At 43.4% G+C, this 24,725-nt stretch overlaps 1 protein-coding gene across 4 annotated transcripts; it reads left to right on the top strand.

Moving 5' to 3' along the window:
• The first annotated feature begins 311 nt into the window (after nt 1-311).
• LOC100191183 (uncharacterized) lies at nt 312-6,203 on the top strand. 4 transcript variants are annotated; one of them, XM_020543442.3, is made up of 9 exons: nt 312-921; nt 2,983-3,389; nt 3,487-3,665; nt 4,447-4,527; nt 4,629-4,715; nt 4,824-4,947; nt 5,057-5,128; nt 5,444-5,524; nt 5,896-6,203. In XM_020543442.3, the coding sequence occupies exons 1-9, from the start codon at nt 533-535 to the stop codon at nt 6,000-6,002; spliced, it is 1,527 nt and encodes a 508-aa protein (XP_020399031.1). In that variant the 5' UTR covers nt 312-532; the 3' UTR covers nt 6,003-6,203. The 4 variants fall into 4 exon arrangements, 3 of the variants coding, with proteins under 3 accessions (XP_020399031.1, NP_001345360.1, NP_001345358.1); NR_158553.1 differs by lacking the exon at nt 312-921 and having other exon boundaries at nt 2,966-3,389; nt 4,831-4,947; nt 5,896-6,197; NM_001358431.1 differs by lacking the exon at nt 312-921 and having other exon boundaries at nt 2,966-3,389; nt 3,487-3,796; nt 5,896-6,195.
• Nucleotides 6,204-24,725: the final 18,522 nt, after the last annotated feature.

Here is a 24,725-nt window from a genome sequence, read left to right as displayed (position 1 = left end):
AAATTATATATATATAAGTTATCATGATATCATATATTCCTGTTGCATCGCACGAACATTCACATAGTTAAATAAATAAGTATTGTGCACGTCTGTACGTCTGCACGGGTTTTTAGTACTACTATTAAAAAAATGCTCTCGGCTCTCGCTATCCATACCGATGCGACGAAGCATGGCAGGGCAGCTGCCGAGTGCCGATGTCCGTTGTCTCATCACTCCATCGTCAGCGAGCTCCAGCTGCACGACGTGCGTATTGGGATGGCCGTGCCGTTTCGCGGCAAAATACAAACAGCCTCGGAATGATCGAACTCACTCTCCGCGCTACGATACAAGACGTCGCCCACGGCCGGCCGCCTCATCAGTTGACGCGCTCTCGGCACAGCCCGGCCCGGCCCCTCCTCTTCGCCTCCGCAGCAGGAGAGCACCCACGACCTGCATCCAAAACCTTCTCCAAATTAATACGCAGCAAGCTAAGCAGTGAGCAACCAAGGCACCGTCGTCCTTGGACGCGCGCGCAGCTGCCACTGCCAGCATGGAGGTGGACGAGGCGCCGGACCTGACCGACTTCATGAACGACTGGTTTTTCGGCACGGTCGGGGCGCGGCACAGCGGCGGCGGCGGTGGTGGTGGCGGCGGCGGCGGCTACGACCTGACTGGTGAGAGCAGCAAGAGGCCTGCAGCATCGCCAGCCGCGGGGAACAAGAAGCAGGGAAAGGGGAAGGGGGGCGGCGGCAGCAGCAGCGCGAGCAAGCAAACGCAAGATTGGCTGGAGGAGGCGAGGAGGATGGTGGGGCCCGGATCGCCGGGGCGGAAGGGCGTCGGGTCGCCGTCCAGGCAGCTGCCCAGGTTCGCCGGCGGATCTGGGACGGAGCCCACGCCGACGCTCGACCGCCGGGACCCGATGTCGCGGTCCGCTAGAAGGTAAAACTAGATCGCTTCCGCCCGTGCAGACGTGCACCATGTACGCGTGCTCACGTACTCGGTGAAGCGAAACACCCACAAACATTTCTATGAGCCGCAGCTATAGGTGCCCAAACGGGCGGCCCGGCACGGGCCCGTTAGGCACGACAGTTAAACGGGCCGTGCCCGGTCGGCCCGCGTGCCGCAGATGCGGCCCAGGCACGGCACGCCGGCCTGATAGCCGTACCGGGCCGGCCCGTTTAATTTGCCCACGTTGTCCATTTAATCAGAAAAACTGCAAAAAAACTGTGCACAGTGGGGTTTTGAACCAGGACCTCCCTCTTCTAAGAGGAAAGCACTATATGTAAAAGGCTAACCAGTAGAACTCTAGTGCATTTGTCGTAAATAGAAAATATAAAGTCTAAATATATATATACTATGTTTTATAAAATAAAAAAAATATAATCGTGCCGGGCCGGGCCGGCACTGCGGGCCGAGACAGCGGCCCAAGCACGGCACGACTGTCGTGTCGGGTCCGACCCGGCACTATTAAACGGGTCATGCTTCGGGCCGGCCCGTCAAGCACGTCCCATTTGGCCATCTATAGCCGCAGCCGCCTTTGCTTAACCATAGGGCCCATCTTGCTCTTTGGACGGCTGCAACTCCGACTTATTATGCCCCTATTTGTTTCAGCTTTTTGAAGCTTCTGACCATCAAAAGCTGATGCGGACTGCTAAACGCTCAGCTTTTCAGTCAGTTTCTATAAAATTCGTTTGGTTAAAACCATTCAAAATCAACATAAACACATAATCAGTTGAGTCGTTGCAATTGTAGTAATCTGTCACTTTCTACATCCTGAATCTTATGGACACCTTTATCTTCCTCCGCACGTAATCCTAATGATACTCAGATTCTCTACACAGTCAGATTCTCCCCACAGCCAGATTCTCAGAAAAGTTAGTCAGAAAAAAGCTGAACCAAACAAGCCCTATGAAGCCTTGCCAAATGGTTAAGAAGCTTTTTAAGGGCTAGAGCCGTTTTAATGTTGTGAGTCAAAGCAAAAAAAACTCAATTTCTATTAGTTTCTTCTATATTTTTCTTTTACACCATACGAAAGAAACACGGGATATATTGTTTTACTAAATGAACTGTAAAACGTCTCGGTCTCTTTCAGAGAATCCGGAGCCAAAAGAAACAGAGTTAAGTTATTTTTAGGTGAATCATAGCCCTGACAAAGAGACCATAGTTTTGAATTTTAGCACTCAAATCTCAAGAGATTTTTAGGTAGTTGATAGCTCAGACCGAGGGCATATACAACCCACATATTTAACTTAAATCTTGAAGGGTATTTAATGAGGTAAATGCAAAATACACAAGAGACGTATCTTGACGAAGGAACGTCTCTAGTACGATTCTCTAATTCTAAGATACACATACGGTTCTACCCATATAACCCACACAAATGAGTTGTATCTTGATGAGTTGTATTGAATAAAATACAAGACTTACATACATTGGGTTGTATGAACGCGTTTTTTAGGTGTATCTAATGCTTGGAGAACATAATATATAGGTTGTACACTGCCGTGATGGAACTGCCCTGGGGTGTCTAGCTATGCTTTTGTGAGGATTTTTATACCCGATCATTATATTAAATGACCCTGATCTTTGAAGTGGATTCACTTTATTAAGACGTTGCATTATTCATGGAGATAATATAATTGACTTCTTAGATCTAAATATATCTCATAAATAATTTAACTAATTGTTATTAACTAAATAACTAACAACTATGTCACTAGTTAGATCAAACTATGTTATTAACTGATCAACTAACTATTATTTCGTTAGTTAGATCAAAGTATATACTAGTATGAGCTATAAGCTATCAACTGGCACCTAATGTATCCAAATAGCCGGAAAGCCCATCCAATAACCTATAGGCATTAGCAAATTGTTTTGTGGCCCAATTGCAATCTCACACACCTCACTCTGTGCAAAATTTTCCACCCATGGCGCCCGCCGCGAACTGCAGCGTCATCGTCCTCGCTAAACTGATATTCCGCGCGTGTGTGCTTGCAGGCACTGGCAGCCAGGAGGTATCGGCGACGAGATACTGCAGCGCGCGTCCATCGCCTCGTCCCCTCCACGCTCCGATCCCTTCGCCTCCTCCGCGCCTCCCTCCCCGTCCCCCTCCTTACCCCCAAACCCTCGGCGCAAGTCTCGCTTCCGCGACGCCCCTACCCCCGATTCTCCACTCGGTCGCGCCACATACACCTCCACCTCGCCCATCTCCGCCACGCATTCTCGCCACCGCCGCCACGCCTCCGCTTCCTCCGCCCCCGCTTTCGCGGCCGATGGATCCGGTGACGGTGTCGCCCGCCTCAACTCCTTCCTCCGTCGACAGCGTGCCATGGTCGCTGACCTAGCGGCAGGGGACCGCCCTGCGTCGAGGTCCACCAAGCTCGTGCTCTCCGACCCCTCCAAAAGTAAGTTTCTTCTGAGCTTCTGGTACCATTTTTGAAATTTTGAACTGAATCTGAGTTGTGTCGTCATTTATTGTATCTTTGTTTGGAACTTTGGAAGGTCTGAGCTCGATTGTGGCGGCAATATGCTACGCGTGGATGCTTCCCAGCAAGGGTGATGGCCAGGCAACGGTGCCGGTGGTGAACATGAGCCGGAGCAGGATGGCTAGGTGCAGGCAGGCGGCTTGGCTCCTGTATCACGTCGGGGTCGACGCCTCAGCGCTGCTCTTCGCCGACGAGGTGCATCACGTGACCTTACTGTGCCTCTTCATGACGTGAATGGTACTATGTGTTTGGTTGGATACAAGGAGGTATAAAAGGAGGCGGTCATATTTTATACAGTGTTTGGATAAGAGCCACTCGGGGATAAGGTATAAGTTGAACACCAGAGCAATTTTTTGTGGCGTCATGATCTTAAAAAAATTAAGAGGACGGTGTCGCTCCGGCCTTATCCTACTTTGACCTCAAACCAAACACATCCGTAATTGCTGGGGTTCAGTATGAAATTAGTTTCGGATAGATTCAACAACTGTCTTGGTCCCAGAGGTCTTGAACATTTATTTGAGGCAGAGGCAACAGGGATGGGGTACATACAACAATGCATTTCAATCGTGTAGTGTGGGTTTCCTCATTTTTTTTGATTGGCATCATGTGGTTGTCCTTCTTAGTGATCATGACACCAACAGGTTTCGGAATTTCACATCTGTGCTTTTAGCATAATGCGCTTATATGTCGATAGAAAGGGAAGATGAATCCAAGCCGCAAGTGGGGGGACATATAAAGTAACTTATGCATAAGATATCATAAAGAGTTAAATAAGAGCGATGTGCATTAGCACCAGCAGCTAACTATATTTGCTTGTTTCCCTCCGTCTAGTTTTCAAATTTTCACATTTGTTTTGTATGGGCAGTGACATGCAAGATGTGTTATTGTCCAGTTTGCAAGGAACAATCAAGCTGCATACATATTGCATTGCAACAAAAAATATATATATGGTTCTGATTTCGAGAATCTTAATTAGGTTGACACGGATGGGCTAATAATGGACCAGCGAGTTAACTTGCTTGTGGTGGGGCAAGATATTTTGAAATCAAAAGCTGAGGTAATAATGTGTGGTTGTACTTTTCAAGTGTCTCCATAGGTTAATAATGTATATGGTATCAGCATTTACTTCACAAGCATGCTTGATTTGGTGTCCTATAGGTTGGCTCAGTTTGCACAACCCTGACCCATACCTATTGTGAGGATGCTTATAGCCTGCTTCAAAACTTGGACATAAAGAAACTTCTGGTTAGTGCATTTTCTACATGCGGCGTCCTATGTAAATTACTGACATCTCATGATTATATTTTTTCTCAAGGAACTCTCTTGATTATACTTAATGTGGTTTCTGATCAGCTTGCAGGTATCCTGTTAGATACGAACAACCTTTCCAAGAAGTGCTCAAATAGAGATTCAGATGCAGTGCAGTTGCTTTTGTTTGGAACCTCTGAGCATATGAGGCATGAATTGTTTCAGCAATGTAATATAAGAATCTTACTTACACATTCATCTACAGATATAGAATTAAGGCTGAGAATTCATACATTAATTATTGGTTGTTACTAACTTATACCTTGCATTTTGACCAGTGATGCTTGATCACAATGATCACTCCTTTGTTGAGTATCTGAAGAACACCTACAGATATTCAACCATAAATGGTGAGTTTCATCCATTATATATTCACGTGCTAAAATGACAGACTTTTATTTTACTAATTTACTGTACTTTCATCTTGAAGACATTTAAGATTTGTGTCCATTATTTCCAAATTGACCTAGCATTCAGATGTTACAGCTGACGTTTTAGCATGAATATGATTAATAACAACTCCACCTGCCATCTTATACAACCTTAATGACCCAATTAAAATTTCTTAAAAACACATCTTGTTACATTTCTTTGAAGTGCTTAGCTCATATTTTTTGTTCAGCCATTATTGTCTTACATGATTTTTTTTGTTTTCTTTATACTAGGTAATGAGGACAGTCCTCCAGAGCAAAAACATTCAACCTCAGCATCAGGGTCATCCCAAGATGTTAAAAAATCTAATTCAAGTAAGCTTTTTAGTGCCTCCATTGGGGCATTATGATTTGATATGCACATTCCTTGTATAGAGCTGAACAATTAATTAATTAAGAACAACACAATTTGCTGGGTTAACCTTTGAATCCAGAAATAATGCTCCATCAGAGTTCCTTCTGGTTCGACCTTTTGTTTTCATTAAGAAACCTTTTTTATTGTTTTTCACAAACATGCACTTTTAATTTTACTATAAATAAACTCTAGATACCATTTAACCGCTCTATCCATAGCATCTATCTGCAACTGACTAAGAAGTTTGTAAAGTTAATCGTATGACAGTGCGATCTTGTGTGTGATATATCTCCTGCTGATTTGGTTATGTTTGTTTCCATTACATTCACAGCTAACCAAAGGACATCACGTGGAAGTGGTGGAAAGGCCTCAGATGAAGCCTCTCGGGGGAAGAATAAGTTCTTCTTGGCGAAATGGTTTGGTTTTGGTTCAAAATAATCCTTTTATCATTTGTATTAGTTTGGTTAACATTTTAATGGATATGTCATGGATTTAAGAAGCATAATTATTTTGAGGAAGTGGCACGTGAGAAAACTTCCCTCTACAGATTCTGTTCATGTGAAAACCCAGTTGTGTTCTTTATAACTGTGTAAACTGGCCATTTGGTCAGATGAATTTACTTTCCACGTTTACATATTCTGGCCTCTGTTGTCGCCGCAATTATATGTCCTATTTTAGGTGGAAATTCTGGGAAAAATCTAAAAGGCTTTTGATGAGAGCTATTAGTAGCATAAGATGCACGTGGTTTCCTTGTTATAGATTCTGTGTTTCTAATGCCCCGTTTGGTTCCATTAGTCATAGGACTATCCCTACCAGGAACTAAACAAATTTTAAATACATTAAATACAACATATAAAGACCAAAATATTCCTTTTCTTGTTTGACGTCAGTTTTCTAGGCAAGGGCAATTGAGGTAAATGTTGCACTTTAACCCCTTTTAGCACTCATACGAGAGACTAGAGACTAAAGTCAATTAGTCCTTATTTTAGTCTTTTCGTTGGACAAAATAAAGACTAAAGGGACTAAAAATTAGGGACTAAAAATTAGTCCCCCTCTAACCAAACGGAGCCTAAACTAAAATCTTATCTAACCAAACGGGGCCTAAACTAAAATCTTATCAACGTGGGGAAAACAATTAGAACTAATAATCAGCATCAGGAAACAATTATATTTAATCTTCTTGAATTGCCCATTAAACTACAGTTCTTTTTTCCCTGAACCTAGTAGGTATTACTGGTAAAAATGCACCATAAGCCCCCAAAGTATTTTAGTTTGTATAATCAAACCTCAGAATCTAGTTTGTCATACTGGGCCCCTAACTATTTCGAACTTATTCAGTCGGGGCCTGTTATTCAAGTTCTCTTCAGTCTGATTTTTTTCAGCCCTGATCGCGGTTTACTAAATTACCGAATAAAGCCCTATATCTATGAGGTTTATATTGATTTGAGTGGATGAATATGAGTAATATAATGTGCAAATTGGTTACTTCCCGATATGCGCAAAACAGTGGTATACCATAGTCGACCCATCATCATTCATGAGTGGGAGGAAACAGAAAAGCTAGAGTTCCACTCCCAACCCCACCCCACAGCCCACACCCACACCCCGGGATTTTTTTCGGCTTAAGGGCCAGTTTGGCAGCAAGAGGACAAATGACCTAGAAAAGTATTCCACCAAAGAGATTTTAAATGACACTTTAATTCTCTAGGAAAATTTTCTCCACTATGGTGTACTTCTCCGCCACCGTTTGGAAACCAAGTGGCCAAATACCTCTCTTGAGTAAAAAACACTTCAAAAATCAGAAAAATCAAAGAAAAGCCTTTATTCTTTACATTCCTTATGCAGTGCTACAGTAACGGGAGCATCTAGGACTGTCCAATTCAATCAGACGGTCGAGATCAAGGCGGGGAGGGGCGGCGGCCCCGCTTGGGCCTCTTTCGCGGCCCAGGCCCATGTTGTGGCCTCGTCGCGCTCTCCTCCCGCGGTCGGACCGTGTTGGGCGGCCAAAGGCTAGGTCGAATGGCCAGCCAGACCATGTTTGGATTTTCCTTTTTTTCAGAGAAAATGCGAATTTATTTGTTTATTTCCTAGAATTAGTGAAACACAAAAGGAAATTCATGAAATTGTAGAAATATTTTTCCAGATGTAGAAAATTACAAAGAATATTTTGGACTATTTTATCCTGCTGCATACTTTGGTACCTTGTTTATATACTTTTTATGCAATTGTCAGTTAATTATGAAGCCAACGTGAATTAATTATCATTAAAATTGCATAGAATTCAGAAAATTTATGGTATATGAATATTTTAACCAATGTTAGATATTGTTACCACATTTTTGAACAAAATTATATATTTTCTAGATCATCTAATGATGGTCTAGAATTTTAGAACCAGATTATTATTTTTTCATATGTGTTACCGTTTACTATAAAGCCCAGGTGGATTAATTATCATTAAGTCTATAGAAATTTAGAAAATTTTGTGGTGATTGAATATTTTAACCAACGTTGAATATTGTTGCCACATTTTATACAAGAGTTAAGTTTTTTAGATCATCCAACGATAGTTTAGAATTTTATAATCAGAAACTTTGTTTACGAGGTATGATTATTATTTGACCAACGTTGAATATTTAATTTATGAAAGTTCTATGTTTCAGTATTTACTTTAGTTGCCCTAAATATTTTCTATTTTATCTTGCAAAAGTGCACATACTAGCCTACTAGTTGGTCAGATAGGATAAATTAAACCGCTAGATGGAATTAATTACCACTTATGGCGGGAACGATTAAAATGATGACTACAGTAGGTGAGATAACTTATACTCACTGCGGTTTGACAAACCTATTGAGCCTACAGTGGGCTCATCCTTATATGACCATAAGATGATGTTGCATAGCATCGATAATGTCAAGTGGAAATAGATCCAAATGTAAAGTACTTGATCGCAATAAGAGTCTCACCAGTGTAAAGGACAAGTGCAATATAGAACAATTCATGGCACATTGATGTTGTTAACGTCTTAGACACACTAGAAAACGTTTCAGCAAGCAATGACAGGAAAAGAAAAAAGAAGTGATGGAGAGACCTCGTCGAAACTATAGCACTATCGTTTGAGCCATATTTCGAGGGGGAGAATAGAGCGTCTTGTTAAGGAACAAATTCTCCATCCCTTAGACTTTACAGACTTAGAGCAATGCAGGGATTGCATTAAGGGTAAATTTGCGAAGCATATTAAGGAAAATGCTAAGAACAGTACAAGAGTGTTAGAAATTGTCCATACAGATATGTGGTCATTTTCCAGTTAGGACAGTAGATGGGCTACTTCGACTCATTCATAACATTCACAGATGACTACTCTCGCTACGACTACATTTATCCTATTAAGAAAATATCAAAAGTTTTAGACAAGTTTAAACAATTCAAGGCTGAGGTAGAAAAACAACACGATTTGAAGATAAAGATTATCAGATCAGATCGTGGGGGAGAACTATGGGCGCCATATTGAGTATGGACAGGTCCTAGTGTCTTTTTGTGAGGTTCCTAAAAGAAAATGGCATAGTTGCCCAGTATTCGACACTTGATGAAACCCTAACAGAATGGGGTAGCTAAAAGGAGAAACAGAACACTAAATGGACATGGTAGAGAGTTTGCTAAGTTACTACAACTTACCATTGGGTCTGTGGATGGAGGTTTTAAAAACCGCTATCCATATACTCAACAGAGTCCCACGCTCAACTACTTCCATATATGGGGTTGTCCAGCAGAAGCTAGAATATTTAATCTTGGACAGGGAAATCTAGTGAGAGAACCACTAACTGCCATTTTATTGGCTACCCTGAGAGATCGAAGCGGTACATATTCTACTGTCCAGGCAGGCAGGCAAACCAAGTTTATAGAAACTAGACATGTCATTTTCCTAGAGGATGACATGATCAAGGGGAGTAAGGTGCTCAGAGAGGTTGACCTTCAGGAAAAGAGGACGTATGTCCTGATTTTAATGGTTGTAGAACCATACTTCTCGATACCCGTTACAATTCCACCAACGGTTGTACTGATTGGAGGCGAAACCCCTACTACAAATGTTGCATCACCTAGTGCGACTACTACAGAGCAAGTTGCTTCACCTTCTACATAGCCTAGCCCTTCTGAGCCGATTGCACATGAGAGTTCAGAAGTCAATGGTAGTGTTGCGCCAAATGACGCACCATTGCAGGAGCCCCAGAATGAACCAGAACCAGCTGCAGAACCAAATCTAAGAAGGATTCAAAGGTCCAGATCATCTACGATTTCTAGTGACTATGAAGTTTACACAAGTGTAGACATAGAAAGTGATGAGATTTATATGAGTGAGGACATTGATTCAGAAGGTGATCCCACTACATATGAAGAAGCTATGAGAAGTGAAAATTCATCCAAATGGGTTTCAGCCATGGAAGATGAATTAGAATATATGAGAATGAACAAAGTGAAAGTCGCCTAGATGGGGGGTGAATAGGCAAATCTGAAATTTATCAAGTTTAAGCACAACTACAAGCCGGGGTTAGCGTTAGAAATATAATCGAGTCCGAAAGAGGGCAAAAAACAAACCACAAGCAAATAAGGCGGATGACACGGTGATTTGTTTTACCGAGGTTCGGTTCTTGCAAACCTACTCCCCATTGAGGTGGTCACAAAGACCGGGTCTCTTTCAACCCTTTCCCTCTCTCAAACGGTCACTTAGACCGTGTGAGCTTCTCTTCTCAATCAATTAGGACACTTAGTCCCCACAAGGACCACCACACAATTGGTGTCTCTTGCTTTGATTACAAAGAACTTGGGAACAAGAATAGAGGAAGAAGAAAAGCGATCCAAGCGCAAGAGCTCAAAAGAACACGACGAAACTCTCTCTTCTAGTCACTATTGCGTTGAGTGGAATTGGGACTTGGAGAGATTTTGATTTACTCTATTTGTGTCTTGTGTTGAATGCACTAGCTCTTGTATTGAATGAGTTGGCTGAAATCTTGGATGCCTTGAAGTGTGGTGGTTGGGGGGTATTTATAGCACCAACCACCAAAGTGGCCGTTGGGGAAGGCTGCTGTCGAAGGGCGCACTGGACAGTCCGGTGCGCCACCAAACACTGTCCGGTGCGCCAGCCACGTCACCCAACCGTTAGGGTTCGACCGTTGAAGCCCTGACAAGTGGGGCCACCGGACAGTCCGGTGGTGCACCGGACAGTCACTGTTCACTGTCCGGTGCGCCATCTGCGCCTGCTCTGACTTCTGCGCGCGCAGTCCGCGCACTGTAGCTCAATGTTCACCTTTTGCAGACGATCGTTGGCACACCGGACAGTCTGGTGCTACACCGGACAGTCCGATGAATTATAGCGGAGAGGCAATCCCAGAAACCCGAAGATGGCTAGTTCGGAGTTGATCTCCCTAGTGCACCGGACTGTCCGGTGCGCCAGACCAGGGCAGCCTTCGCTTTTCTTTGCTCCCTTTTATTTGAACCCTTTCTTGGACTTTTTATTGGTTTGTGTTGAACCTTTGGCACCTGTAGAACTTACAATCTAGAGCAAACTAGTTAGTCCAATTATTTGTGTTGGGCAATTCAACCACCAAAATCAATTAGGAAACAGTTTTAGCCTATTTCCCTTTCAATCTCCCATTTTTGGTGACTGATGCCAACACAAACCAAAGCAAATATATAAGTGCAGAATTGAACTAGTTTGCATAAGGTAAGTGCAAAGGTTACTTGGAATTAAACCAATTTATACATTCATAGGATATGCATGGATTGCTTTATTTATTTTAACATTTTGGACCACGCTTGCACCACTTATTTTGTTTTTGCAGATGTTTTGGAAATTCTTTTTCAAAGTTTTTTGCAAATAGTCAAAGGTATATGGATGAGATTTTGAGAAGCATTTTCAAGATTTGAAATTTTCTCCCCCTATTTCAAATGCTTTTCCTTTGACTAAACAAAACTCCCCCTCAATGAAATTCTCCTCTTAATGTTCAAGAGGGTTTTAGATATTAATTTTGAAAGAGGTCATACCAATTTGAAATTATATAAAAAATAAGATACCAATTGAAAAACTTCTTTAATACAAATTGAAAAGACTACATTTTTTTGAAATTGGTGGTGGTGCGGTCCTTTTGCTTTGGGCTAATACTTTCTCCCCCTTTGGCATGAATCACCAAAAACGGATACTTTGTGAGTGAAATATAATACCTTTTACTTTCTCTCCCTTTGGCAAATAATATATGAGTAAATAATTATACCAAAGTGAAGAGCGACGCGGAGTGACAGCGAAGGAAAATAATACGATGGAGTGGAGTGGAAGCCTTGTCTTCGTCGAAGACTCCATTTTCCTTTCAATCTATGACTTAGCATGAAATACTTGAAAACACATTAGTCATAGCAAAGGAAAGAGAGATGACCAAAGGTATAAATGATCTATGTATGCAAGGAATCAATCAAAGTTCCTAGAATCAAGAATGTTTAGCTCATGCTTAAGTTTGATAAAAGTTTTCTCATCTAGTGGTTTGGTAAAGATATTAGCTAATTGTTCTTTGGTGCTCACATAGGCTATCTCGATATCCCCCCTTTGTTGGTGATCCCTCAAAAAGTGATACCGAATGGCTATGTGCTTAGTGCGACTGTGTTCAATGGGATTATCCGCCATGCAGATTGCACTCTCATTATCACATAGGAGAGGGACTTTGGTTAATTTGTAACCGTAGTCCCTAAGGGTTTGCCTCATCCAAAGCAATTGCACGTAACAATGGCCTGCGGCAATGTACTCGGCTTCAGCGGTTGAAAGAGCTACTGAGTTTTGTTTCTTTGAAGCCCAAGACACCAGCGATCTTCCCAAGAACTGACAAGTCCCTGATGTGATCTTTCTATCAATCTTACACCCTGCCCAATCAGCATCTGAATAACCTATTAAATCAAAGGTGGATCCCTTGGGGTACCAAAGACCAAACTTAGAAGTATAAACTAAATATCTAAAGATTCGTTTTACGGCCCTAAGGTGAACTTCCTTAGAATTGGCTTGGAATCTTGCACACATGCAAACGGAAAGCATAATATCCAGTCGAGATGCACATAAATAGAGTAAAGAGCCTATCATCGACCGGTATACCTTTTGATCTACGGATTTACCTCCCGTGTCGAGGTCGAGATGCCCATTGGTTCCCATGGGTGTCTTGATGGGCTTGGCATCCTTCATTCCAAACTTGGTGAGAATGTCTTGAGTGTACTTCGTTTGGCTAATGAAGGTGCCCTCTTAGAGTTGCTTAACTTGAAATCCTAAGAAATACTTCAACTCCCCCATCATAGACATCTCGAATTTTTTAATCATGATCCTACTAAACTCTTCACAAGTAGATTTGTTAGTGGACCCAAATATGATATCATCAACATACATTTGGCATACAAACAAATCATTTGCAATTGTTTTAGTAAAGAGAGTAGGATCGGGTTTTTTTGACTTTGAAGCCATTAGCGATAAGAAAATCTCTTAGACATTCATACCATGCTCTTGGGGCTTGCTTGAGCCCATAAAGCGCCTTAGAGAGTTTGTAAACATGGTTAGGATACTCACTATCTTCAAAGCCGGGAGGTTGCTCAACATAAACTTCCTCCTTGATTGGTCCATTGAGGAAGGCACTCTTCACGTCCATTTGATAAAGCTTGAAGCCATGGTAAGTAGCATAGGCAAGTAATATACGAATTGACTCAAGCCTAGCTACGGGTGCATAGGTTTCACCGAAATCCAAATCTTCGACTTGTGAATATCCCTTGGCCACAAGTCGGGCTTTGTTCCTTGTCACCACACCATGCTCATCTTGCTTGTTGCAGAAGGCCCATTTGGTTCCTACAACATTTTTGTTAGGACGTGGAACAAGATGCCATTCCTAATTCCTTGTGAAGTTGTTGAGTTCCTCTTGCATTGCCAATAACCAATCCGAATCCCTTAATGCGTCTTCCACCCTGTATGGCTCAATAGAAGACACAAAGGAGTAATGTTCACAAAAATGAGCAACACGAGATCGAGTGGTTACCCCCCTATGAATATCACCGAGGATGGAGTTCACGGGGTGATGTCGTTGTATCGTTTGGTGGACTCTTGGGTGTGGCAGTCTTGGACCCTCATCATCTTCCTTATCTTGATCATTGGCATCTCCCCCTTGATCATTGTCCTCCTCTTGAGGTGGCTCCTCTTGATCTTCATTTTCATCATCTTGAGCTTGATCCTCATCTTGAGTTGGTGGAGATGCTTGCATGGAGGAAGATGGTTGATCTTTTACTTGTGAAGGCTCTTTGGATTCCTTAGGACACACATCCCCAATGGACATGTTCCTTAGCGAGACGCACAGAGCCTCTTCATCATCTAGCTCATCAAGATCAACTTGCTCTACTTGAGAGCCATTAGTCTCATCAAACACAATGTCACAAGAAACTTCAACTAGCCCAGTGGACTTGTTAAAGACTCTATATGCCCTTGTGTTTGAATCATATCCTAGTAAAAAGCCTTCTACATCCTTAGGAGCAAATTTCGATTTTCTACCTATTTTAACAAGAATAAAACATTTGCTACCAAAGACTCTAAAATATGAAACATTGGGCTTTTTACCGGTCAGGAGTTCATAGGATGTCTTCTTGAGGATTCGGTGAAGGTAGAGACGGTTGATGGCGTAGCAAGCGGTGTTGATTGCTTCCGCCCAAAACCGGTCCGAAGTCTTGTACTCATCAAGCATGGTCCTCGCCATGTCAAGTAGAGTTCTATTCTTTCTCTCCACTACACTATTTTGTTGTGGCGTGTAGGGAGAAGAGAACTCATGCTTGATGCCCTCGTTCTCAAGAAAGCCTTCTATTTGTGAGTTCTTGAACTCTGTCCCATTGTCGCTTCTAATCTTTTTTATACTCAATCCGAACTCATTTTGAGCCTGTCTCAAGAATCCCTTTAAAGTCTCTTGGGTTTGGGATTTATCCTGCAAAAAGAACACCCAAGTGAAGCGAGAATAATCATCCACAATAACTAGACAGTACTTACCACCGCCGATGCTTATGTAAGCTATCGTGCTGAATAGATCCATGTGGAGTAGCTCAAGCAGCCTATAAGTCGTCATGATGTTCTTGTGTGGATGATGAACACCAACTTGCTTCCCTGCTTGACATGCGCTACAAACCCTGTCTTTCTCAAAATGAACATTTGTTAGTCCCAAAATGTGCTCTCCCTTTAGAAGCTTATGAAGATTCTTCATCCCAACGTGGGCTAGTCGGCGATGCCAGAGCCAACCCATGTTAGTCTTAGCAATTAAGCAAGTGTCGAGTTCAGCTCTATTAAAATCAACTAAGTATAGCTGACTCTCTAACACTCCCTTAAATGCTACTGAATCATCACTTCTTCTAAAGACAGTAACACCTATATCCGTAAAAAGACAATTGTAACCCATTTTGCATAATTGAGAAACAGAAAGCAAATTATAATCTAAAGAATCTACAAGAAAAACATTGGAAATAGAATGGTCAGGAGATATAGCAATTTTACCAAGTCCTTTGACCAAACCTTGATTTCCATCCCTGAATGTGATAGCTCTTTGGGGATCATGGTTTTTCTCATAGGAGGAGAACATCCTTTTCTCCCCAGTCATGTGGTTTGTGCACCCGCTATTAATGATCCAACTTGAGCCCCCAGATGCATAAACCTACAAAACAAATTTAGGCCTTGTTCTTAGGTACCCAAACGGTCTTGGGTCCTTTGACATTAGAAACAAACACCTTGGGTACCCAAACACAAGTCTTTGAGCCCTTGTGTTTGGCCCTAACATATTTAGCAACTACTTTGTCTGATTTGTTAGTTAGCACATAAGAAGCATCAAAAGTCTTAAATGAAATGTTATGATCATTTGATGCAATAGGAGATTTCTTTTTAGGCATTTTAACATGTGTAGAACGCCTAGAGCTAGAAGTCTCATCCATATAAATAAAAGCATGGTGAGAAACCGAATGAGTCTTCTTAGCATGAATTCTCCTAATTTTGTGCTCGGGATAACCAGCAGGATATAAAATGTAAACCTCGTTATCCTGAGCCATGGGAGCTTTGCCCTTAACAAAGTTAGACAATTTCTTAGGGGCGCTAAGCTTGACATTGTCTCCCTGTTGGAAGCCAATGCCATCCTTAATGCCTGGGCGTCTCCCACTATAGAGCATGCTTCTAGCAAATTTAAATTTTTCATTTTCTAAGTCATGCTCATTAATCTTGGCACTAAGTTGAGCTATGTGATCATTTTGTTGTTTAATTAAAGCTAGGTGATCATGTATAGCATCAACGTTAATATCTCTACATCTAGTGCAAATAGTAATATGCTCAATGGTAGATGTACAGGGTTTGCAAGCATTTAATTCATCAATCTTAGCATATAAAATGACATTCTCATCTCTAAGATTGGAAATAGAAATATTGCAAACATTTAAATCTTTAGCCTTAGCAATTAATTTTTCATTCTCAATTTTAAGGCTAGAGAGTGATGCATTCAACTTGTCAATCTTAGTATTCAAACTAGCATTATCATTTCTAAGACTAACAATTGAATTATCACAAACATCTAACTTCTCAACCTTAGCAATTAATTTTGCATTTTCATTTCTAAGGTTTGAGATAATATCATGGCAAGTGCTTAGCTCACTAGTTAATTTTTCACATTTCTCTACTTCCTGAGCATAAGCATTTTTAACCTTAACATGTTTCTTGTTTTCTTTAATAAGGAAGTCCTCTTGGCTATCCAAGAGTTCATCCTTCTCATGAATGACACCTATCAATTCATTTAATTTTTCTTTTTGTTGTATGTTTAGGTTAGCAAAAAAGGGCAACCAAGTTATCCTCATCATCACTAGAGTTCTCCTCATCACTAGATGTTGCATATTTAGTGGAGGCTCTAGATTTTACCTTCTTTTTGCCGTCCTTTTCCATGAGGCACTTGTGGCCGACGTTGGGGAAGAGGAGACCCTTGTTGACGGCGATGTTGGCGGCGTCCTCGTCGGAGGAGGAGTCGGTGGAGCTCTCATCGGAGTCCCATTCCCGACAAACATGGGCATCGCCGCCCTTCTTCTTGTAATACTTCTTCTTCTCCTTCCTTCTTCCCTTCTTGTTGTCGCTCCTGTCACTATCACTTGATAATGGACATTTAGCAATGAAATGACCGGGCTTACCACACTTGTAGCAAACTTTCTTGGAGTCGGACTTGTAATCTTTCCCCCTCCTTTGCTTGAAGATTTGGCAGAAACTTTTGATGATGAGCGTCATCTCCTCATTGTCGAGCTTGGAGGCATCGATGGGGAGCCTACTTGACGTAGACTCTTCTTTCTTCTCCTCCGTTGCTTTGAAGGCAACGGGTTGCACCTCGGGTGTGGAGGTGGCGCCTCGCTCGATGATTTGTTTGGAGCCTTTGATCATCAACTCAAAGCTCACAAACTTTCCTATCACTTCCTTGGGAGACATTAGTTTATATCTAGGATCACCACGAATTAAATGAACTTGAGTAGGGTTAAGAAAAACGAGTGATCTAAGAATAACCTTGACCATTTCATGGTCATCCCATTTGGTGCTCCTGAGGTTGCGCACTTGGTTCACCAAGGTCTTGAGCCGGTTGTACATGACTTGTGGCTCCTCTCCTTGGTTGAGCATAAATCTACCGAGCTCCCCCTCGATCGTTTCCCGCTTGGTGATCTTGGTCACCTCGTCTCCTTCGTGCGCTGTCTTGAGCACGTCCCAAATCTCCTTTGCATTCTTCAACCCTTGCACCTTATTATACTCCTCTCGACTTAGAGAGGCGAGGAGTATAGTAGTGGCTTGGGAGTTGAAGTGCCGGATTTGGGCTACCTCGTCCGAGTCATAGCCTTCATCCCCCATGGATGGTTCCTGCGCTCCAAATTCAACAATGTCCCAAATGCTAGCGTGGAGTGAGGTTAGATGGTGCCTCATTTTATCACTCCACATACAATAATCTTCACCGTCAAAAACCGGTGGTTTGCCTAGTGGGACGGAAAGTAAAGGAGTGCGTTTGGAAGTGATGGACGACGTGTCGGATCCGGAGGTGGAAGGCGACGAAGAATCGGTCTCGTAGTAGACCACTTTCTTCATTTTCTTCTTCTTGTCGCCACTCCGGTGCGACTTGACGCGGGGAGGTGATTCCTCCCTCTTCTTGTTGCCGGACTCCCCCGATGGAGCCTTCCGTGGCTTGTGGCGGGCTTGTCTCCGGTCAGCATCTCCTTCTTGGCGTGAGCTCCCGACATCACTTCGAGCGGTTAGGCTCTAATGAAGTACCAGGCTCCGATACCAATTGAAAGTCGCCTAGAGGGGGGTGAATAGGCAAATCTGAAATTTATAAAGTTTAAGCACAACTACAAGCCGGGGTTAGCGTTAGAAATATAATTGAGTCCGAAAGAGAGGGCGAAAAACAAATCACAAGCAAATAAGGCGGATGACACGGTGATTTGTTTTACCGAGGATCGGTTCTTGCAAACCTACTCCCCATTGAGGTGGTCAAAAGACCGGATCTCTTTCAACCCTTTCCCTCTCTCAAACGGTCACTTAGACCGTGTGAGCTTCTCTTCTCAATCAATTGGGACACTTAGTCCCTACAAGGACCACCACACAATTGGTGTATCTTGCTTTGATTACAAAGAACTTGGGAACAAGAATAGAGGAAGAAGAAAAGCGATCCAAGCGCAAGAGCTCAAAAGAACACGACAAAACTCTCTCTTCTAGTCACTATTGCTTTGAGTGGAATTGGGACTTGGAGAGATTTTGATTTACTCTATTTGTGTCTTGTGTTGAATGCACTAGCTCTTGTATTGAATGAGTTGGCTAAAAACTTGGATGCCTTGAAGTTGAAAGGGAAATGTGCCCTTGGGCCATTTCTAAGTATTTTGGTGACTGAGTGCCAACACAAGTGCATAAATGTGAATTTATGCTCATGGATGGACAAAGTGCAAATCAAGAGTAAAGGTATGGTTCTAAGCCTTAGTACATTGGTTTTGTGTACTAATATACTTGTCTATGTGTTAGAAACAGAAAGAAGAAGAAAAGAAAAGAGGTGAAAAAGGCTTGGCTGTGTACAGCCAAGACTCAGCTCAGTCTGGCACACCGGACTGTCCGGTGGTGCACCGGACAGTGTCCGGTGCGCCAGGCTGACTCGGCGTGAAGTGGCCGCTCTCGGGAATTCGCCGACGGCGTACGGCTAAAATTCACCGGACTGTCCGGTGTGCACCGGACTGTCCGGTGAGCCAACGGTCGGCCGGGCCAACGGTCGGCCGCGGAATCTGCGCGCGACACGTGGCCGGGCCAACGGTCAGGAGGGGGCACCGGACTGTCCGGTGTGCACCGGACTGTCCGGTGTGCACCGGACATGTCCGGTGCGCCAACGGCTCCCAGATCTGCAACGGTCGGCCGCGCCATTTTAGGAAGGAAATCGAGCACCGGACAGTGTCCGGTGTGCACCGGACTGTCCGGTGCACCCGATGACAGAAGGCAAGAATGGCTTTCCAGATTTGTGCTCAACGGCTCCTAGCTACCTTGGGGCTATAAAAGGGACCCCTAGGCGCATGGAGGAGAACACCAAGCATCCCTTGAGCATTGTTGATCACTCACACTACATTCTTGCGCACTTGTTCGACATTCTAGTGATTTGAGCTCCGTTCTACTGTGCTAGTCACTTGAGCTCAAGTCTTGGTTTTGTGTGTGCGTATTCGCTGTGATCTTTGTGTCGTGTGTGAGTTGCTGATCCCTCCCTTGCTCCGTGATTCTTTGTGAACATCTTTTGAAAGGGCGAGAGGCTCCAAGCTGTGGAGATTCCTCGCAAGTGGGATTAAGAAAAGCAAAGCAACACCGTGGTATTCAAGTTGGTCTTTGGACCGCTTGAGAGGGGTTGATTGCAACCCTCGTCCGTTGGGACGCCACAACGTGGAGTAGGCAAGCGTTGGTCTTGGCCGAACCACGGGATAACCACTGTGCCATCTCTGTGATTGATATCTCTTGGTTATTGTGTTGTGTTGAGATCCTTCTCTAGCCACTTGGCAAATTACTGTGCTAACAATTAATCAAGTTTTGTGGCTTAAGATTTTGAAGTATTACAGGATCACCTATTCACCCCCCCCCCCTCTAGGTGCTCTCAGAAGTGTGGTGGTTGGGGGGTATTTATAGCCCCAACCACCAAAGTGGCCGTTGGAGAAGGCTGCTGTCGAAGGGCACACCGGATAGTCCGGTGCGCCACCGGACACTGTCCGGTGCGCCAGCCACGTCACCCAACCGTTAGGGTTCGACCGTTGAAGCTCTGACAAGTGGGGCCACTGGACAGTCCGGTGGTGCACCGGACAGTCACTGTTCACTGTCCGGTGCGCATCTGCGCCTGCTCTGACTTCTGCGCGCGCAGTCCGCGCACTGTAGCTCACTGTTCACCTTTTGCAGACGACCGTTGGTGCGGTAGCCGTTACTCCGCTTGGCACACCGGACAGTCCGGTGCTACACCGGACAGTCCGGTGCTACACTGGACAGTCCGGTGAATTATAGCGGAGAGGCAATCCCAGAAACCTGATGGTGGCCAGTTCGGAATTGATCTCCCTTGTGCACCGGACACTGTCCGGTGGTGCAGACCAGGGCAGCCTTCGGTTTTCTTTGCTCCTTTTTATATGAACCCTTTCTTGGACTTTTTATTGGTTTGTGTTGAACCTTTGGCACCTATAGAACTTACAATCTAGAGCAAACTAGTTAGTCCAATTATTTGTGTTGGGCAATTCAACCACCAAAATCAATTAGAAAAAGGTTTTAGCCTAGTTCCCTTTCACAAAGTTTGGGACTTAGAGATCATTCCCCAAGGAGCCAAAATAGTAGGTTGTAAGTGGGTCTACAAGACCAAGCGTGACTCCAAAGGGAATGTAGAAAGATACATGGCTAAACTTGTGGCCAAAGAGTTCACACAGAGAGAAGGCATTGAATATCATGAGACCTTCTCACCTGTCTCGACAAAGATTCATTATGGATCATTATGGCATTAGTGGCCCATTTTTATCTAGATCTCCATCAGTTGGATGTAAAGACAATATTCCTAAATAGAGAGTTAGTAGAAAAACGTGTTCATGGGCTCATGGCACAACCAAAGGGTTTTGTCGTGCGCGGTAAAGAACATATGGAATGTCACCTAAGGAGGTCCATTTATGGATTAAAACAAGCCTCTAGACAGTGGTACATCAAGTTTCAGAAAGTTTGGTTTTCAAGGAAAATAAGGAAGGCAATTGCATTTATGTAAAGTTTAAGAAAGGAAAGTATATCTTCCTTGTTCTGTATGTCGATGGCATACTTTTAGCTAGTAGTGATAAGGATCTACTAGTAGAAACAGAAAGGTTTCTTTCCTTGAATTTTTAAAATGAAAGACATGGGAGAAGCCTTTTATGTTATAGGAATAGAAATTCACAGAGATAGACAAAAAGGAGTATTAGGACTCTCACAGAAATCATACATAAGAAAGTACTAAAGAAGCACAATATGCATCAGTGTAAGGCCACACCTGCGCCAATAGTCAAGGGTGATAAGTTTGGAATCATCAGTGTCCCCAGAATCAGTGTCAGAAAGATCAGATGAAGTCAGTACCATATGCTTCTACTATCGGAACATTATGTATGCTCAAATATATATATTCGCCATGACTTAGAATTTACTATCGGGATGCTTGAGAGATATTAGATCAACCTAGGCATAGAACAATGTAAAGCAGTTAAGAAGGCTCTAATGTACTTGCAAGGTACTAAAGGTCTCATGCTAACATACAGAAGATCTAGCTCCCTACAAATAGTTGGCTATGCAGATGTTGACTGAGGAGGTTGTAAAGATACACTGAAGTCTACTTCGGCGTATATACACTCTTTGGGGGAGTTATTTCTTGGAAGAGGTGCAAACAGACAGTGAGAGCATCATCAACAATGCATGCTGAGTTTGTAGCCATGTATGAGGCAAATGGACATGCAATATAGATGAAGAAATTCGTACCCGGATTAAGAGTGGTTGATAGCATAGAAAGACCACTGAGAATTTACTACGATAATGAGCTAATAGTATTTTACTCCTATAACAACAAGTCAAGTGGTGCTGCCAAGTTCATTGACATTTAGTATTATGTTCTTAAGGAGAAGATTCAGGATCAAACCATAAAAGCTGAGCATAACAGTAGATAGCATATGCTAGCGGATCCGCTCACAAAGACCTTGCACCCAACGTGTTAAGACAACATGTAGCCGGCATGGGTTTAAGGTAGTGCCAATGATCTTGAATCATAGGGGCTATAGATTGCAACCTACTAAAGTATCTTTTTGTTCTGAAGCAGGGGGAGCATGTTGTAGTCAATGAGTGTGGTGATACTTAATTGGTCATTGTCACACATTGGTTTCTATGTGTAAACTTGTCAAGGGATGGGATCCAAAAAAGTTGAGTATAAGGAATGTAGAGAACAAAGGGGAGATTGTTGAGTGTGTCCTGTACAACCGGTCATCAGAGACCAGATTGGGCTTAACCCAACTAACAAATCTCCTTAATCGGGTCCTTGATTGGGAGGGCTCACGCTAACCTCAGCTGGAGCCCCTGGTCACACAACACTATATAAAGGATTAAGGGGTCGTAGGAAAGCCAACACAAGTACTTCGTCCGAAACCCTAATCCATAGACAGGACTCATCGCTTAGGTGTTGGAGTGACTAGAAGATCGACAACCAACGACGGCTTGGATCTCGATGCCTATTGTTCCTCTACAGGGGCAATGGAGGTGACGCCGGTGGTGGCGACCACGCTCCACCACCACCTCGCCAGGACGTGTCAACACATTAACAACAAAGGTATGTTACCCTATTCCTCTCAGTAGAATAGATCTACTCATCATCGAGGATTTGTAGTTATAAATTCATATTCTAGGGGTTTAACAATCGATCCTAAACACCATAGAATCTAACACCACCAAGTAGCGGCATAGGCTTGCTTGTCTACATATGGTAGAGCATACAGATATATGTTTGCCTAAGCGTTGTAGCGAAGGAGGTGGCGGTTCTTGATCGGGGAGCACATGGCGTGGCCGCTGCCGTTGTACTGGCCGATGCTCTTGTATGACTCATAGCGGCGCTCGCCACCATGCTCCTCTCGGCTCTTGTACGACTTGTAGCAGCGCACGTCGCCGAGGTTGCCAGCCCCTTGCATCTCCTACTTGTACGCCCCGTAGTCGTGCTGCACACCTGAAAGTCGCCTAGAGGGGGGTGAATAGGGCGAATCTGAAATTTACAAACTTTAAGCACAACTACAAGCCGGGTTAGCGTTAGAAATATAAACGAGTCCGAGAGAGAGGGCGAAAACAAATCACAAGCAAATAAGGCGGATGACACGGTGATTTGTTTTACCGAGGTTTGGTTCTTGCAAACCTACTCCCCGTTGAGGTGGTCACAAAGACCGGGTCTCTTTCAACCCTTTCCCTTTCTCAAACGGTCACTTACACCGAGTGAGCTTCTCTTCTCAATCAAACGGGACACTAAGTCCCCACAAGGACCACCACACAATTGATGTCTCTTGTCTTGGTTACAATTGAGTTGAACACAAGAAAGAATGAAGAAGAAAAGCAATCCAAGCGCAAGAGCTCAAATGAACACAAGTATCTCTCTCTCACTAGTCACTATTTGATTGGAATTGTCTTTGGACTTGGGAGAGAATTTGATCTCTTTGGTTGTGTCTTGTATTGAATGCTATAGCTCTTGTATAAGGTGTGAAGGCTGAAAACATGGATGCAATGAATGGTGGGTGGTTGGGGTATTTATAGCCCCAACCACCAAAGGAGCCGTTGGTGGAGGCTGCTGTCGCATGGCGCACCGGACTGTCCGGTGCGCCAGCCACGTCACTTGACCGTTAGGGTTCGACCGTTGGAGCTTCTGTCTTCTGGGCCACCGGACAGTCCGGTGGTGCACTGGACATGTCCTGTAGACTGTCTGGTGCGCCGTCTGGCGCGTGCTCTGACTTCTGCGCGCGCAGCCGCGCACTGTAGCGCATTTAATGTCCTCTGCAGACGACCGTTGGCGCGAAGTAGCCGTTGCTCCGCTGGCACACCGGACAGTCCGGTGCTACACCGGACAGTCCGGTGAATTATAGCGGAGCAGCTTCTAGAATTCCCGAAGGTGGCAAGTTCAGAGTTTGGTTCCCTGGTGCACCGGACACTGTCCGGTGGCACACCGGACAGTCCGGTGCGCCAGACTAGGGCACACTTCGGTTGTCTTTTGCTCTCTTTGTTTGAACCCTTTCTTGGTCTTTTTATTGGTTTATTGTGAACCTTTGGCACCTGTAAATCTTATAGTCTAGAGCAAACTAGTTAGTCCAATTATTTGTGTTGGGCAATTCAACCACCAAAATCAATTAGAAAAAGGTGTAAGCCTATTTCCCTTTCAATCTCCCCCTTTTTGGTGATTGATGCCAACACAAATCAAAGCAAATATAAAAGTGCAGAATTGAACTAGTTTGCATAATGTAAGTGCAAAGGTTGCTTGGAATGAAACCAATAATTATTTCTATTAGATATGCATGGATGGCTTTCTTCTTATTTAAAATTTTGGACCACACTTGCACCACTTGTTTTGTTTTGCAATGTTTTGGAAATTCTTTTTCAAAAATCTTTTGCAAATAGTCAAAGGTAAATGAATAAGATTTTGAGAAGCATTTTCAAGATTTGAAATTTTCTCCCCTTGTTTCAAATGCTTTTCCTTTGACTAAACAAAACTCCCCCTTAATGAAATCCTCCTCTTAGTGTTCAAGAGGGTTTTGATATTAATTTTGAAGAGGGTGTACCAATTTGAAATTATATCAAGAATAAAATACATTTGAAAAATCTTTTCTTAACCCAAATTTGAAAGACTACATTTTTGAAATTGGTGGTGGTGCGGTCCTTTTGCTTTGGGCTAATACTTTCTCCCCCTTTGGCATGAATCGCCAAAAACAGATACTTGAGTGAAATATAAGCCCTTTACTTTCTCCCCTTTGGCAAATAATATATGAGTGAAGATTATACCAAATATGGAGAACGGTGTGGAGTGACGGCGAAGGATGAATAATTCGATGGAGTGGAGTGGAAGCCTTTTGTCTTCGCCGAAGACTCC

The sequence above is a fragment of the Zea mays genome, chromosome 9 (assembly GCF_902167145.1).
Source record: "Zea mays cultivar B73 chromosome 9, Zm-B73-REFERENCE-NAM-5.0, whole genome shotgun sequence".
Lineage (NCBI taxonomy): Eukaryota > Viridiplantae > Streptophyta > Magnoliopsida > Poales > Poaceae > Zea > Zea mays.
This window is presented reverse-complemented; position numbering and strand designations above follow the sequence as displayed.

What these genes read in the sequence shown, in the direction of transcription:
- LOC100191183 (XM_020543442.3), top strand. Translation starts at nt 533, where the DNA reads ATGGAGGTGGACGAGGCGCCGGACCTGACCGACTTCATGAACGACTGG. An exon ending in CGCTGCTCTTCGCCGACGAG is followed by an intron (nt 3,666 to 4,446) that starts GTGCATCACGTG and finishes AATCTTAATTAG; the next exon opens with GTTGACACGGATGGGCTAAT. An exon ending in CAGATATTCAACCATAAATG is followed by an intron (nt 5,129 to 5,443) that starts GTGAGTTTCATC and finishes TCTTTATACTAG; the next exon opens with GTAATGAGGACAGTCCTCCA.